We start from the raw sequence: 16,250 nt of genomic DNA, 5'->3' as shown, positions 1-16,250 counted from the left end.
GGTTCCGCGCAGGCGCGCTCGCGCGCCCCCGGTCCGCCCCGGGCGGGGCTCAGCCGTGCTGCGCGTCCTCTCGTTTGCAACCACCGTACAGAGGACTAGGGAGAGCAGCGTTTCTTCTATATAGGAGCACCCGCCGGCGGGTTGTGGCGCCTCCCTGTGCCAGGGGCCCCGGGCTCACGCACCCGACGGTCCATGGGGTTGCAGACCAAGGCCCCCTGACCCTGAACGGGCGCGCCAGGTCCGCGCGCTCGGTCACTTTGTGACTGCGGGGCGCGGAGCTGAGGGTAGGGAGGCCTGTGCCCAGGTGAGGTCACAGGCGGACCCGACTGCCAGGTGGCGAGGAGCGGAGCCTCTAGGAGTTTGCGCGTTAAGGCCTCTGCCCAGACCCCCATTCCCCAATTCTCTCCCCAACCCCTGACCTTTATTCTCATTCCAGACGGTTCCAGCCCTTCGGCAGTCTCCGAACCCCCGTGGGGTGGCGAAATCTGAAAGTTTCCAACTACGAACAGTTTGCATGTTTGTTACTCGGTCACTTTTTCTGGCAAAGCCAGAAAAAGGTAGTGTGGGGGTTTAAAAGCGCTTTCCTTAACTGCAGCAGAAAAACGCCGGACTGGAGGGCAAACTCCAAGGGGACAGGGAGGCGCGAGGGAGCCTAAGCCCGAAACCCCCCCATCCCCCACACTGTGAGCGCTTCAACCCCTGAGGCACCTCCAGGGACTACTTGCCTCGTGCGTCAGCGGCTGGCAGAGCGTCACATATACGCCCCCCTCCGCTTTGCCCCACTCCACTCCTCCCCTTTTTCCTCCCTCTCCACCTCCCTCCCCTCCCCATCGCTCCTCGCTCTCCCCTAGCGTGTTCCACGCGAGCAGTGAAACCCGGCCGACCCACAGGGTGCCAGAGCACTGAAGAGCTAAAAATATAACCGGGGTGCTAGCAACAGCCTTCCGGTTGGTCGGCGAGCAGGGAGAGGCGGCTTCTGATTGGGTTTCCCATCCCACCGCTAGGATTAAGAACTGGGGCCAAAAGCACTGGCGCCGGGCCCTTGGGAAAAGTGTGCGTTTGCGCAGTGGGGAGCTGCAAAGGATGCTGGTATTTGAAGTCATGAGAGGGAGAAATGGTTTTGAATCCCAATTGTGTCCACCAACCGTGTTATCTTGATTTAATGTGTAACAAATCTCTTTACTTCATCAAACGTACTTTCCTGTTCTTAAAATGGAGACCGTGTGAGGATTAAATATGATACAGGATGTAAAGCATGGTTCAAATAGTTGGTATCCTTAATTTAAAGATGACCGTTCAGGCCAGATTGCCTCCTGCGTACCCTGTGCACGGTTCGGTATGTATTCCTGAGCAAGAAACCTTAGTATACAGAATGATGAGAAAGAAAGGCTAGGGTGAGCGGAAACGAATTCTCCTAGGGCATCTCAGGAAGGAGGAATGGAGTCCATATAAGTAGATAAAGGGTAGACGTCTCTTACCTAAATTTAGTGCAGGCTGAAGGAGGGCGCACAGAATCCCTGGACAGAAGACATAGGATTTCTGCGTGTTCGTGCTTTTGTTCTAATTTCCCCTGCAGTGCTGGAGACACACCAGGCCTGAGCAACTTAACTAAAACAAAACTGAGAAATCCAGCCTCCTTGGCAGTTGGGAGCTCTGGGTAAAGGGTTGGCATATATAGGAAGGGATAAAATAGAGGGGCAAAAGGTAATCACCATTCTTAACTGCTGATGTCTCCACTTGTCACGTGGTGAGGAGGAGAGAGGACGTTTTCTCTCCTCGGTGTGTGACTTCATCTTGCCAGGGCCTAATTGTGAGCTTAATTCCACTGGAGCATTCCACAGTCCTCTCCCATTTTAGATAATGATAGGTTGAAAGGTACACACCGTGTTTTCAACGTGGTGAGCTTCAGAAGCAACTCCCCTGTCTGAGAGTAAGTTACACCAGATGTTTTGTTGCCTTGACAAGTCAGGTTGGTAATAATTAACCCCAATTAACTCTCAGGGGTGAGTCACTCTCTCGTACACGCATGCCAGGGTGAACAATTTTGTACTTCCTTTTGTGTTATCTAAGAAAATAGCTCCTCATGTTTGATTTTTTCAGAAGCCCTGATCCAGCTGGGCAGAAGCAAAGACAACCCCAACAAAACTGGCTTCAGAGAAGTATCTGGATGCAGGGCAAGTGGTTCGCTCTTTATTCACCAATGAGGTGAGAGAACAAAGCTCCCTAAAGGTTTGCTGGGACACTGAAACTGCAGTGTTCAAAGAAAGTAACATTTTAACCTTGGTGGTAGCGGGCCACTTGGGATGGAGTTGATAAGCCCCACATCGGGCTCCCTGCCTGCTTTGCAGGGAGGCCTGCTTCTCCCTCTCCCACTCTCCCTGCTTGTGTTCCCTTTCTCGGTGTAATAAAGAAAATCTTTAAAAAACAAAACAAGGGCGCCTGGGTGGCTCAGTGGGTTAAGCGCTGCCTTCGGCTCAGGTCATGATCTCAGGGTCCTGGGATCGAGTCCCGCATCGGGCTCTCTGCTCGGCAGGGAGCCTGCTTCCCTCTCTCTCTCTGCCTGCCTCTCTGCCTACTTGTGATCTCGGTCTGTCAAATACATAAATAAAATCTTTAAAAAATTAAATTAAATTTAAAAAATAAATAAAAAACTCCAAACTAGTTAATCTTAAGGATTTTATTTATTTATTTATTTGAGGGGGGTGTGGGGGAGGGGCTGAGGGAGAGTGGGTGAGAGAATCCAGAGCAGACTCTGAGCTTAGTGCATAAGCAGATGGGGGCCTAGATCTCACAACCCCCGAGATCATGACCTCAGCTGAAGTCAAGACTGGGCCACTCGACCACGGGCGCACCCAGGCACCCCTAATCCTAATTTAGAAGCTGCTGATTGGCAGGCCAGGGTCCACACCTGGTGGACGTATTGTCTTGGTGTATACTAACACATTAACATTTTTTTTTTAAGATTTTTATTTATTTATTTATTTTACAGAGATCACAAGTAGGCAGAGAGGCAGGCAGAGAGAGAGGAGGAAGCAGGCTCCCCGCCGAGCAGAGAGCCCGATGTGGGGCTCGATCCCAGGACCCTGGGATCATGACCCGAGCCGAAGGCAGCGGCTTAACCCACTGAGCCACCCAGGCGCCCCTAACACATTAACATTTTTTTAAAAGATTTTATTTATTTGACAGAGATCACAAGTAGGCGGAGAGGCAGGCAGAGAGAGCAGGGGAAGCAGGCTCTCTGCCGAGCAGAAAGCCTGATGCGGGGCTCCATCCCGGGACCCTGCTTTCATGACCTGAGCTGAAGGCAGAGGTTTAACCCTGAGCTACCCAGGCGCCCCACACATTAACATTTTTTTTTTTCACACATTAACATTTTTTAAAATGAGTTGACATTTGGGGCGTCTGGGTGGCTCAGTCGGTAAAGCGCCTGCCTTTGGCTCAGGTCATGATCCCGGCATCTTGGGATCAAGTTCCACATTAGGCTCTCTGCTCAGAGGGGAGGCTCCTTCTCCCTCTGACCCTCTCCCCTCTCCTGCTCTCTCTCACAAACAAAATCTTTAAAAATAAATAAAATGAGTTGACATTTAAAAATTGGGAGATTGCACAAAGATATTTCCATTTGCTACTTCTCCTGAATTCATAGGAACTGAGCATCCAAGCTGGCAATTGCCTGGAGTTGAATGGCAGCTGCCTGCTTTAAGGCCGAGCCTATATTCTTGGGTTCCCCAAGTCCTCACCACTCTCTCGTATCCCAGACACTGAGGCCAAGGGTCATATGCCACCTATCATCTCATCCTGTGGTATTGGGGTATCTTTTACACCCCTCTGTTTTCAATCAATTATACTGCTCACTCAGACTCTTGAATTTGTGACCCATTTTTCAGTTTAATGTAATAAATAATTGAGTGATTGCCCTGCAGTGGTGGGAGAGGCAGAAGGAGTTAAAGGATCTTACCTAGTTCATTGTTGTTAAACTCTGGGTTGTGATTCACAATCGTCAGTGGGGTCATGGAATCATTTGGCTTAGTGGATTTCAGACAAATTTTAGAATAGGATGGAATAAAATGAAAATATTGGAGTGTGTTTACATAGTAAAGATTGTTTCATGAAATTTATTTCTGTTAAATGCGTGTACTAGGCCTGAATAGTCCAAGTGGGAGAGATTGTTCTGGGGTATGGTGCATCTGGAAACATTCATGAGCTGTCAGGAGCTTAGAAGGAAGAGGTACCCAGCTGGCTGGCTCATGTGATTGTGGGAGGCTATTTCGAACAAAGGAAATAGAGAGCCAAGAGGACAGGATATGGGCAAGGAATGTCCCTTTAACTGCCTGATGGAAGAGCTCAGAGAGAAGCGAGATAAGGAAAATCTTGGGGATAGGGAAGAGGGAACCATTTTGAGGCCCTTCCATGCCAGGACTTAAATGAGTACCTATGAAAAAGTAGGAACCTACTGGAAAAAAAATTACCATTTATGTGAAGACTTCCCCAATAAGGGTAAGGAACTTATAAGGTCAATTTTTTTTAAAGATTTTTAATTTATTTATTTGACAGACGGAGATCACAAGTAGGCAGAGAGGCAGTCAGAGAGAGAGAGAGAGAGGGGGAAGCAGGCTCTCTGCTGAGCAGAGAGCCCGATGTGGGGCTCGATCCCAGGACCCTGGGATCATGACCTGAGCCGAAGGCAGAGGCTTAACCCACTGAGCCACCCAGGCGCCCCATGACTAGAGTTTTAAGGCAGACACCCAACTGACTGAGCCACCCAGGTGTCCCTATCCTTATTTAATAGATTAAAAAAGAAAAGAAGCAAAGAGATGCTAAATGACTCACTAAAGATGGACAGCAGAGCAGAATTCAAGTACAGGTCTGATTATAAATCCCACTCATTTAAAAAAATATATTTATTTGACAGAGAGAGAGTGAGGACAAGGAGGAGCAGTGGGAAAGGGAGAAGGAAGCAGGGAGTCTGATGTGGGCTCGATCCTAGGATCCTGGGATCATGACCTGAGCCGAAGGCAGATGCTTAACAACTAAGCCACCCAGGCACCCCGGCCCACACACTTCTAATTACTTAAAAAAATATAATTTTCTTATAAGATTTTATTAATATATTTGACAGACAGAGATCACAAGTAGGCATAGAGACAGGCAGAGAGAGAGGAAAGGAAGCAGGCTGCTGGCCAAGCAGAAAGCCCAATGCGGGGCTTGATCCCAGGATTCTGGGATCATGACCAGAGCCGAAGGCAGAGGCTTTAACCCACTGAGCCACCTAGGCTCCCCAAAAAATTAATTTTTAAAAAGATCTTATTTATTTATTTGAGAGAGAGAGAGAGAGCATGAGGGGGGCAGGGTCAGAGGGAGAAAGAGACTCCCTGTTGAGCAGGGAGCCCAACATGGGGGACTGGATTCTGGAACTCCAGGATCATGACCTGAGCTGAAGGCTGTCAACTGAGTTAACCAACTGAGCCACCCAGGTGCCCCACTTTTTTTTAAAAGCAAGAGCACATGGAATAAGTGTAATGTTTAAAGGAAATTAAGTACAGTATACTTGAGAAACTGGAGGACACCCATCCTTTTTAAAACCTAGAAATGAATATCAAATACTGAATACTTAATAAATAATAGTAATACCATAAATCTGGGAAAGGGCACTGCTTTCTCAGACTGACCATGATGAGTTCAATTATTTCAACTAGACCTATGCAGGTATGCTTATTTTTTAGGTAGTGCTTTTTTTTTTTTTTTTTGAGGTGGGGAGGAGTAGAGGGAGAGAATTTTTTTTTTTAGATTTTATTTATTTATTTGACAGACAGAGATCACAAGTAGGCAGAGAGAGAGAGGAGGAAGCAGGCTCCCCACCAAGCGGAAAGCCTGATGTGGGACTTGATCCTAGGACTCTGGGATCATGACCTGAGCTGAAAGTAGAGGCTTTAACCCACTGAGCCACGCAGGTGCCCCAAGCACTTAATAATTTTTAAGACCATTTTGATTTTTTGTAGACATACACAGTTGGCTGAGATAATTTTCTAATTTTCTCCACAGAATTGTATATATAGTGTTAGAGGTTAAAATTCGTTTGTAAGTTATGTTTTCCCAACAGCAGATAATTTGGTACTGTTATTATCCTAATTTTTAAAATTGAAGAGGACTGAACTTGAAATTACAAAATGGACAATTAAGGATTTGAACTTCAGGGCCATTCACTTGATCACAGGTGTTCAGAACTCATTCATTGTATTGTTCTCTTGGCCTTGGAAAGGAAACAAACCAAGAATGGGATTACGAAAGTAGGTGACAGAGGAGCAGAGTGCATTAGAATTCACTGGGTTGAGGTTGAACTTGCCCTATTAAGCAACGGAGCATGGAGGGGGTATGCCCTTGAAATTGGGCATTCATATTAAACTTGCAGTACCTTTCAGAGGTTCGCTCACGGAGGCTGATGGAGCACAGCTGAAGTGGGTTTTTTTTTGTTTTGTTTTGTTTTTTAAGATTTTATTTACTTATTTGACAGAGATCACAAGTAGGCAGAGAGGCAGGCGGGCGGGGGTCAGGCTCCCCGCTCGAGATCCAGGACCCTGAGATCGTGACCTGAGCCAAAGGCAGAGGCTTAATCCACTGAGCCACCCAGGCACCCCTGAAGTGGTGTTTTGCTGAAACTAAGGAGTAGCTTTTGATAAATTTGCAAATGCAAGATGTTATATGGACCAGGGGGGTTAAGAAGAAAATTTTGAAAGTTGATTTGTCTTTATCCAGACAAAACATCTTGACTTACAGTACACATTAAAACTAAAATTACTTTAGGATCAGTGACACATTCTTTTCTTTTTTAATTAGCTTTTTTTTTTTTTAAAGGATTTTTATTTATTTATTTGACAGAGAGAGAGATCACAAGTAGGCAGAGAGGCAGGCAGAGAGACGGGGTGGGGTGGGGTGGGGGAACAGGCTCCCTGCTGAGCAGATAGCCTGATGCGGGGGCTGGATCCCAGGAAGGGAGATCATGACCTGAGCCGAAGGCAGAGGCTTTAACCCACTGAGCCACCCAGGCGCCCCATCAGTGACAAATTCTAACCTGAAAATTACCTGGTTTCTACAATTTTGACACACCATAATCCTCCTGACCCACACTTTAGGATTGCTCAGAGAGCTCCCCAAACCCACTGCCCATTCAGGTTGCTTCCCCCACACAAATGCCCACCCCACCCCCTTTGCCTGTAGATTCCAATATATCCTTCAAAGCCCAGTTTATTATCCAGTTTGACTTCAGTTACTCATTTAATACTGGGGAGCTGCTGCCTGCTGGGCCGAAAGGTTGGTTACTGCCACCATGGAGCCAGCCTAATGGGAGACTGTCAGTAATCACCAAACACCGGGGAGCCTGGGTGGCTCAGTTGTTAGGCGTCCGCTTTCGGCTCAGGTCAGGATCCCAGGGTCCTGGGACTGAGCCCTGCATCAGGCTTCCTGCTCTGCAGGAAGCTTGCTTCTCTCTCTCCCACTCTCCCTGCTTGTGTTCCCTCTCCCTGTGTCTCTCTGTCAAATAAATAAATAAAATCTTAAAAAAAAAAAATCGCCAAACACCATCAACAAAATGCTATGGTGCTATGTGGTATTACAAGAGGAATGAACTTAGATTGGGGTCAGGAGAGGCATATTTTGAGGAAATATTTAAGGTCCGAAGGATGTGTAACACCTAGACAAAAGGGGCACCAAGCATTAGAGAGCACTTAATAGGTAAAAAGTACTGAGCGGCAAGGGAACCAGCAGTTGAGGAACTGAAATGAGCCCCAGTGGCTACAGTGTGAAGAGTGGTAGGAGAGGAGGTGGTAAAGCTTTATCGTTACCTCCCCGTGGCTATGACCTTCCACTGGTTTTCCAGAGGTGCCCCCACCTGGGCTAAGAAACTTCCTTTGGGCATCCTCCCTGGGTTATTCTAAGTTGTTGCTGGCTGCCTTCATCATGATTTTTTTTTTTTTTTGACAGAGAGAGAGAGATCACAAGTAGGCAGACAGGCAGAGAGAGAGAGAGAAGCAGGCTCCCTGCTGAGCAGAGAGGCCCATGCGGGGCTCGATCCCAGGACCCTGGGATCATGACTGGAGCTGAAGGCAGAGGCTTTAACCTACTGAGCCAGCCAGGTGCCCCTCATCATGAAACTTCTTGAAGGCAGAGATTATTTTATATTTTAATTTTTGACCCTCAATATATCCCAATTAATCAATCAGGTGTTCTGTTGATCCTAACCAAAGCTCTGACAAATGGTCAGAAGACTGTAATTTTTTTCCTTGGCTTCGCTGCTAAATTTTAGTGTAACCTCTGGACTAAACCGCAGTATTCCTAAGGACTCAAAATGTGTTTCAAGTCCATGGTGTTAAAGACCACTTGACTTAAACCTCAAATTATGTTTGTGCCTCTTTCGGATAACCTGCTGATGACCTCTAGTAGGCAAAACGTATAGATGTCTTAGGGTAAAGAGTATGTCTGGATTTGCCCTTATTCTGTGTATTTACTTAAAAAAAGGAGGGGGGAGACATATATGTAAGTATATGTCCACTTTGTATAATGAATCGACCAATTTCTGTTCTCTGAACTCATCAATTTGAATACATTTTGTCTCATTCCTGCGACCATTATCAGAAGTTATTTCTTCAGTTCAAATTAAAGTTGAACAGGAAGAAAAAAATAGCTTCTAAAAACAACCTTGATTTACCTATAACAAAGGGCACCGATGGTTCAGAATCCCTTCCAGCAATACTAGGAAAACACGGTGGTTGATGAATCCCAAGACGTCTATCCTGAATCACAAATTCCTGGGTGACTAAAATAAATTCCTAGAGCCAAACTTAAATTGGGACTGTGACCGAGTACCAGAAAAGAAACACCTGCTTTATTAACACAACAGCAACAGAAAGGGTTTCCAAGTTCTTAGAAGGAAAATAACATGAACAGGCGGCACCTGCTAAGTGTTACAAAACTCAGTGCCCACGCTGATTGTTCGAGAGCTTCCCCCACCCGGCAGATGTCTCCTCCGTCAGGGCTGCTGCGAAGAACAGGCTTCTCACTGCGGTAGCGTCAAAGTTAATTCCTCCAACAGGAGACCGAGATGGTATCATTCCTGTTTCAGAAGCTCTTGGTGTTAAAGAAGCGGCAGCAGCAGCAGCTCTTAGTGTAGAGAGAACACAGCCATTTGGAAAACATGCTTTTTTCTTGAATTCAAGAAAAACCATGAGCCAATCTATCAATTTTTCTCCGCTCTGGTCTGCCAGAGTGGGGTCTGAAGATCCCTTTTCTGTCGCTATCACATGTCTGGGTAAGAGGAGGAAAGGTGGAGGGGGGCCCGTGGATGAGGGCTCTCCTCCCTCTGTGCTGGTGGTGGGGAGGCCACCCACCAATCACCTCTTCTTGAAGCCGTACTTTTTGCGTTCATAGAAGAGATCGGTCTTAGAGCTCCCCAAGTTGACAATCTTTGGGCAACCATCTCTCTGGAAAACAGGATAGAGAAGTTGTTAAAAGCCTCTGAGTCTGAACTGAGAGGGACTGAAGATAAAAATAACTTTTGGGGGACGCCTGGTTGGCTCAGTGGGTTAAAGCTTCTGCCTTTGGCTCAGGTCATGATCTTGGGGTCCTGGGGTTGAGCCCTGCTTCAGGCTCCCTGCTCAGTGGGGAGTCTGCTTCTCCCTCTGCCCCTCCGCTCTCTTGTGCTCCCACTCTCAAATAAATAAAATCTTTTTTTTCTTTTTTTTTTTTTTAAAGATCTTAGTTATAGGGACACCTGGGTTGCTCAGTGGGTTAAAACTTCTGCCTTCGCCTCAGGTCATGATCTCAGGATCCTGGGATTGAGCCCCACGTCGGGCTCTCTGCTCAGCAGGGAGCCTGCTTCCTCCTCTCTCTCTCTGCCTGCCTCTCTGCCTACTTGTGATCTCTGTCAAATAAACAAAGGAAATCTTAACACCCCCCAAAAAAGTAGTAGTAGTTGTAAAGGAGGTAAATTTCTGAATTAATTTTGGAAAAGTACCAAGTGTCTTTTTTTTTCAGTCTAATGGCTCTGCTGTTCACTAAACAGGGGGAAGAGAATGATGTAAATAGCAAGAGGGAGAGGCACATCCTTGACCACCCTAAGAGCAACACAGTGCGCTGGTTTGAGGAAATGCTTTGACTTTGACCACCCATTCTTTTTTTATTTTTTTTTATTTGACAGACAGATCACAAGCAGGCAGAGAGGCAGGCAGAGGCAGGAGGAAGCAGGCTTCCCGCTGAGCAGAGAGCCCAACATGGAGCTCAATCCCGGGACCCTGGGATCATGACCTGAGCCAAAGGCAGAGGCTTCAACCCACTGAGCCACCCAGGCGCCCCTGACCACCCAATTCTTAAAGGTGATAAAACCATCTTCAATATTACCAGTTGGTGTTTATATTCACCCAATGAAATCTTATTCCTTAGGACTTAATTTCTCTCGTTAGAGGGAAAATATAATTTGAATTTTAACTTTTCTCTTGGGGGTGGGGAGGCAATAGTGAACTGAAAAACCTGAGAAACACGGAGCCAGACAACTTGGGTTCTAGGCCTGGATCTGCCACTGATTAGCCATGTGACCTTGGGCCAAGTTGCTTAACATCTGGAAGCTTTAGTTTTCTCATTTGTATCACAAAGACCTGTTGGAAAAGAACATTCAGCACAGTTTGGGGCGCGCGTGCGCGCGCGCGCGCACACACACACGAATGTTAGTGGCTATTCTCCTTGTCTTCTGGCTGGGAGAGCTGAAGAAAATGTAAGTAAAAGAGATAAATCGAGGGGTAAGGAGACATCAGATCAGTATGACGCTGCACTGTAGAAACTACAAATGAGTCCTCTGGCAGCAGTGGCCCCAGACAGGACTCCTGAGTATTCTTGATGCTGAAAAACTAAGTGAGAAAACCCATTTAGTCGACGGGTCTAATTCCCTTATAAATTATGAAAATGGCAGGAAGAAGAAGGAGTATGAGAACTCTGGCTTGCTTTGATGGCAGGATTTCTGCCTAGGAAAAACGTCTGAGGGACTTAATCTCCATGAAGATCTGTAGGCTGAGAGGCTGGATCATGTCACTAAAGTGCTCTGTGTCCTCTGGAAACTACTGCTGAATAAACGTAAGGTAGATACCGTCTCAAGTATCCTCAGAACACTCCTGTACATTGTGAAGTAGACAGAGTGATGTCTAGAATAATTCTCAGGCACGGAATGAAGCACAAAGATCCAAAGGTATCAGTTCACGTACCACATGCAGACAAGTCAGACAGTAATTAACATTTATTAAGCACTCTGATTACAAGCTTATTCCAGACAAGAACTCCAGCTACAAGCATGTAGACGTTCAAAAAAATGTTGTCCTTATGGACTCTGGAGCTAGTTTAAGACCTATTCATGTTTTCTCATCGTTGCTGTTGCCTTCCTGTGGTTTCACTGCTTACAGATTATAAATATCAAATACTTACTGTATACCAGACACTTTACATGGGGCACTACTATGGATGGCTTACAGAGGAAGCACCGAAATGTGGACCATGCTTGTAATACATACCAGACACTATACCAAGAACGTGGGAAAAGAGAGAGAAATAGCGAAACCAAGGTCCTTTCTCTAAAGGGGTACAACCCAGTTGGTGGGTCAGATGGACAGAGATATGCTTTGACACACAAAGATAAATGCAAATCAGAGTTCAGGACAGGATAATGTTCAAATGACCAATTGAAATTATGGTTTTGGTAGTTTATCTATGTCCTTTCTCACCTCCCTAAAAAATTAGAAGACATAATGTTGTAAGAAACAGTTTCATCTGGCCAGATACGTCCCCCTTCCTGGGGCTAGACGGCTCCAAATATACAGACTCAGGAGGCTGGGTGTTTCTACTCAACATAGGCACATCCTCCCAGAAGGACTTAGGAAAGGATGACAAGGTGTAATGGGGACACCACGAGCTTTAGTCAGACAATCTGCACCTGCCATTTAATAGCTGGTGACAGACTGTAAAATGGGGATAACATGGGACGCCTGGGTGGCTTAGTCAGTTAAGCGTCTGCCTTTGGCTTAGGTCATGATCCTGGCTTCCTGGGATAGAGTCCTACATGGGACTCCTTGCTCAGCAGGGAACCTGCTTCTCCCGCTGCCTGCTGCTCCCCATGCTTGCGCTCTCTCTCTCTGATAAATAAATAAATAAAAACCAAAAAAAAAAAAAAAAAGAAAAGAAAAAAGAAAAAGGATAACAATAATCCCTATTTAACAAAGTTATTGTGAAGAATAAAGGATGACATCTATAAACTATCTACTGTGTACGTGGGAATGTTAAGAATCATGTATCTTTTTTTTAAGATTTATTTGAGGGGTGCCTCTATGGCTCAGTCAGTTGAGCGTCTGCCTTCAGCTCAGGTCATGATCCTGCCATCCAGTCCCAGGCTTCCTCTCATCCTGGAGCCTGCTTCTCCCTCTCCCTCTGCAGCTCCCCCTGCTGGGGCTGTTGTGCAGGCACGCACCTGTGTGTGCACAGGAGCACCCCTGGTCTCTCTGTGTCAAATAAAATCTTAAAAAAAGAGAGAGAATTAAAAAAACAAAAGATTTATTTATTTGACAGAGAATGTGCCCCCATGAGAGGGGGGAGGAGCGGGGGGCAGAGAAGCCTCAAGCGGACTTCCTGCTGAGCGCAAGCCTGACCCCAGCTAGATTCCAGGACCCTGAGATCATGACATGAGCTGAAACCAAGAGTTGGCTCCTCATTCTACTGAGCCACCATGGCATCCCTCATGTATCTTTTACCTTACCCTAGATTTAGGTAACCAGGGACCTTCTATTAGTGATACTATTATGACACTTAAAAAAAATTTTTTTTTAAAGATTTTGTTTATTTGTCAGAGAGAGAGCACAAGCAGGAGTGGCACAGCAGGCAGAGAGAGAGAAGCAGGCCCCCCGCTGATCAAGGAGATCAAGGAGCCCAATGTGGGACTCTATCCCAAGACCCTGGGATCATGACCTGAGGCAAAGGCAGATGCTTAACTGACTGAGCCACCCAGGTGTCCCATGTAATCCCCATTTTACAGTCTGTCACTCAGCTAATAAATGGTCCTGGGATCATGACCTGAGCCGAAGGCAGACGCCTAACCAACTGAGCCATCCGGGCGTCCCCACACTTTTTAGTGTGTCATACATAAGAAGAAAACAAGCAGATTCACAGTCCCCACCCTCTAAGAAGGCTCCTGCTTCCAACCTAAACAAAAATAGTAAAACTTGCTTTTATTATAGATCTACAAGCCCCCTATCCTGGCATTTGACTAAAGGAATTGAATAAGTAGCCACCGCCACTACAAAATGTCAAGGAGCAAAAATGTCACGAGACAGAATCACAATCCTGCACTATCAGCCCAAAGGCATTCTTTAGCGAGTAAAAGTGGAAATCAACTTGAGGTGTCCCAAATTCAACTGTCACCACATCCACTCAAACAATCTTTCACAATAGGAAAGAAAATGACAGCAGCTATTACCTACTGTGCACTGTGCCTGGACTCACAAAGGCAGGATATTGTTTCTGAAGAAGGATAATCAGAGGGGTGCCTGGGTAGCTCAGTGGGTTAAGCCTCTGCCTTCGGCTCAGGTCATGGTCTCAGGGTCCTGGGATCGAGCCTCGAGTCAAGCTATCTGCTCAACAGGAAGCCTGCTTCCCCCCTGCCCTGCCTATTTGTGATCTGTCAAATAAATAAGCTTCTTAAAAAAAAATAATTAGAGAGAGACATCAAAGGAGTAGAGAGAGGGCTCTCCAAATTGCTGACGTTGACAAAGTTTTGTTTCTGTTGCATTTCAGCCCTTGATGCAAAATAACTGCCTTTTATTGGACGACACCCAGCTGACCTCACAGAACTTGAGGAAATTATAACCTGCGTGCCTAGCTGAACATAGTAATCTCTATGAGCCATAGGAGTTTGCCCTGGTTGGCAAGAGTTACTAAATAAAAGCAGCAAAGGTCAGATGGAAAGCTTAGTGTACACTCACATCCTTCTCCTGGATGGTGCACTCCTTACAATAATAGGCATCCGAGACTCCAGGGCCTCCACAGATCACACAGCGCCCCTGGTAAGAGCCATAATTACACTCATCACATATGCGCACCAGAGTGCAGGGACGCACGTAGGAGTCACAGATCACACACTTGCCATCACCTGGGAAGAAGAGAGAATGGAATTACGCCCACATACAAGTACCTCCTTAAGTCTACTGACCTGATCCTGCTATGGGGAACATACAGTGGTCTCCACCAGCTAGTGACTTTACGACTCTCTATTTTGGTATTACAAAACTCAGCTAACCCTGTGTCCCTCTCAATCCCTTCAACGAGTAAGTTAACCAACTAATATATAAAGAGGTTAGAACATCACCTCATAGACAAGAAGTCTCCATCACTACTGGCAAAGAACTGTGTATGGGTCGTTTGGGGACAGGGTCAGGCTATCTCCTGGCCAAAGCTACAGATTTTCTCAAAAACCCAAACATAATGTTTAAAATGTGCAAGTTGCAACGGAGAGATGGAGAGGGCTTTGGTTGCAGCCTGGTACTCAATGTTCACAAACTTCCAGGCACATCTACCCAAAACTCTCTTTGTGGCACTGCTGGAAATGCCCGTTTGCTGGCTTTAAACAAACTGTGAGGGGAAGGAGTGGGGTGTTTGGGAGGGCGTGTTCACTCACATTTTTCACACAGTCTTCCGATGGCTGCAAGATCAAAGATGGTAAAGAATACAATTAGAATTGGTTTTGACGAAGAGGGGAAAGATCCTCGAGTCTGGGGTGGCGACACAGCAGGGACTGCAGTGAGCCCTAAGGGCTCCTATCCATCTAACCCGCACCGCAAGCTTCCATCCGAAGCAAACCCACACCCTTCTCAGACCGCTCTCAGGTCCTGGGCAATCTGAGCTTCCTCGGACCTCGCTCCCGCCGCCCGCCTGACTCCCAGCACGCGCGCCCCCGCCCTCTTCGCATCAGAGACCACAAACGTGCGCGCTCCCATGCTACCAACCGTGAGGCGGGAAACGTGGCGCCTCCGAGGCAAAACCCTAAGGATGAGATCGGAACCTCTGACCACCTCCCACCCTCCAGCTCCTGACACCATCCCCACCCTGACAGCCGGGTGCAGGAAGCTGCCTCACCAACACCAGCCTGCTTGCGGCAGAAAATCAAATCCGGATGATGTTTAGCCATAGTTCCAGCGCAAGCCGGCCACCGGAAGTTTAGAGAACTTCCGTCCGAACTTTAACCTCCATTTTCCAGCCCCCCCGGTCGCCGTGATTGGTTCTCCAGGCTTCATCAAGACCCGCTCGCGCTCACTCGCCCGCGCTCGCTCTCGCGCGATCTAAGCCTTAAGTTAAAAAATAGAGGAGTTTCCGTCGGGGCTTGGGAGCCAGGTCCTGGCAGATGCATGGAAGTCATTAAAAAAATTGCCTTTCCCAGATTTGGATGGAAGAAACAACTGAAATTTGCCCTTCGATAGCACATCTTTGTGTCTGGTATTTACTTCCGCAAGTGTTTTTATGCAGCTCTTTTCCTTTCAGGCCTCCGTTTCTAACACGGGAGCTCCGCCCAATGAGCTCCCCGCGCTCTCGTCCCTCTACCGAGGCCCCGCCTTTGCCGTTACGCGTTTCTCTTCCAGGCCACGCCTCTGCCCCAAAGCTTTAAATACGCCATGGTTCACGTCATCTTTACGCGACCTCATCTTTGTCAGTGCACAAAATGGCGCCTTACAGCCTACTGGTGACCCGGCTGCAGGTGAGCGAGCTCAGGGCCCTCTGGGTTCACGAGGGCGGGGAGCCTCCTACTGAGCCTGCGGCTGTGGGCGAGGCAAGGCGAGGCGGGCCCGACCTCCCGCCGACTTTCCGTGGACCTGTCCGGGCCGCGGGCCTAGCGCGGGTGTCCGCTCCTCCCGCGCCCGAGGTCAAGGCGTCCCCGGCTCCGCTCTCCCAGTCTTGTCCCCGCCCGGTAGGGAGCGTAGGTCCAAGCAACGGCTGTCAGGTGAAGAGTGGAGGCACCCCTTTTTGAGGACTCCACTCCGCTCTCTTGTAGGGTGTTTTTCCCTTCCTCAAGGTGAGGACAAGGTGACTGGGGGGCGCGGTCGTTGTGGAGCCCGCTAGGCCCAGAGTCTGAAGGCCTCACTTCCCATCTCTAGGCAGCAGAGCCCTGCTAACCAGGGCCTTCTACGATTGCGAGGCCTGGAGGCTGTAGACGAGATTGGTACCCTGTTCCATTTTAAAAG

General features: G+C 47.5%; 2 protein-coding genes and 1 long non-coding RNA gene across 3 annotated transcripts in view; 2 read left to right on the top strand and 1 right to left on the bottom strand.

The window, feature by feature from the left end:
* Positions 1–841: 841 nt before the first annotated feature.
* LOC116882471 lies at positions 842–13,983 on the top strand. The gene is made up of 2 exons (XR_004385649.1): positions 842–2,205; positions 13,813–13,983. It is a non-coding gene; the product is annotated as an uncharacterized LOC116882471 (long non-coding RNA).
* Positions 9,359–15,269, bottom strand: PHF5A (PHD finger protein 5A). Its single transcript, XM_032882895.1, has 4 exons — positions 15,151–15,269; positions 14,693–14,716; positions 14,001–14,167; positions 9,359–9,470 (listed from the first exon to the last, which is right to left on the bottom strand). Exons 1-4 carry the CDS (start codon positions 15,200–15,202, stop codon positions 9,381–9,383), a joined length of 333 nt encoding a protein of 110 aa, XP_032738786.1. The 5' UTR covers positions 15,203–15,269; the 3' UTR covers positions 9,359–9,380.
* Positions 15,270–15,650: 381 nt separating this feature from the next.
* The window catches only part of ACO2 (aconitase 2), a 52,647-nt gene continuing 52,047 nt past the window's right edge, over positions 15,651–16,250 (top strand). The window contains exon 1 of the mRNA XM_032882893.1: positions 15,651–15,766. Coding sequence (XP_032738784.1) covers positions 15,731–15,766 — 36 coding nt within the window. The 5' untranslated portion in view covers positions 15,651–15,730. The remainder of the gene's footprint in view (positions 15,767–16,250) is intronic.

Source organism: Lontra canadensis, unplaced genomic scaffold (genome assembly GCF_010015895.1).
Source record: "Lontra canadensis isolate GAN:19392208 unplaced genomic scaffold, GSC_riverotter_1.0 scaffold84, whole genome shotgun sequence".
NCBI lineage: Eukaryota > Metazoa > Chordata > Mammalia > Carnivora > Mustelidae > Lontra > Lontra canadensis.
Note: the sequence above shows the minus strand (reverse complement) of the source record. Positions and strands in the feature narration are given on the sequence as shown.

Coding starts and splice junctions, on each gene's coding strand:
- PHF5A (XM_032882895.1), bottom strand. CDS start 15,202: ATGGCTAAACATCATCCGGATTTGATTTTCTGCCGCAAGCAGGCTGGT. Junction 14,717..15,150: donor CCGCAAGCAGGCTGGTGTTG/GTGAGGCAGCTT, acceptor TTGATCTTGCAG/CCATCGGAAGACTGTGTGAA. Junction 14,168..14,692: donor CGGAAGACTGTGTGAAAAAT/GTGAGTGAACAC, acceptor TCTTCTTCCCAG/GTGATGGCAAGTGTGTGATC.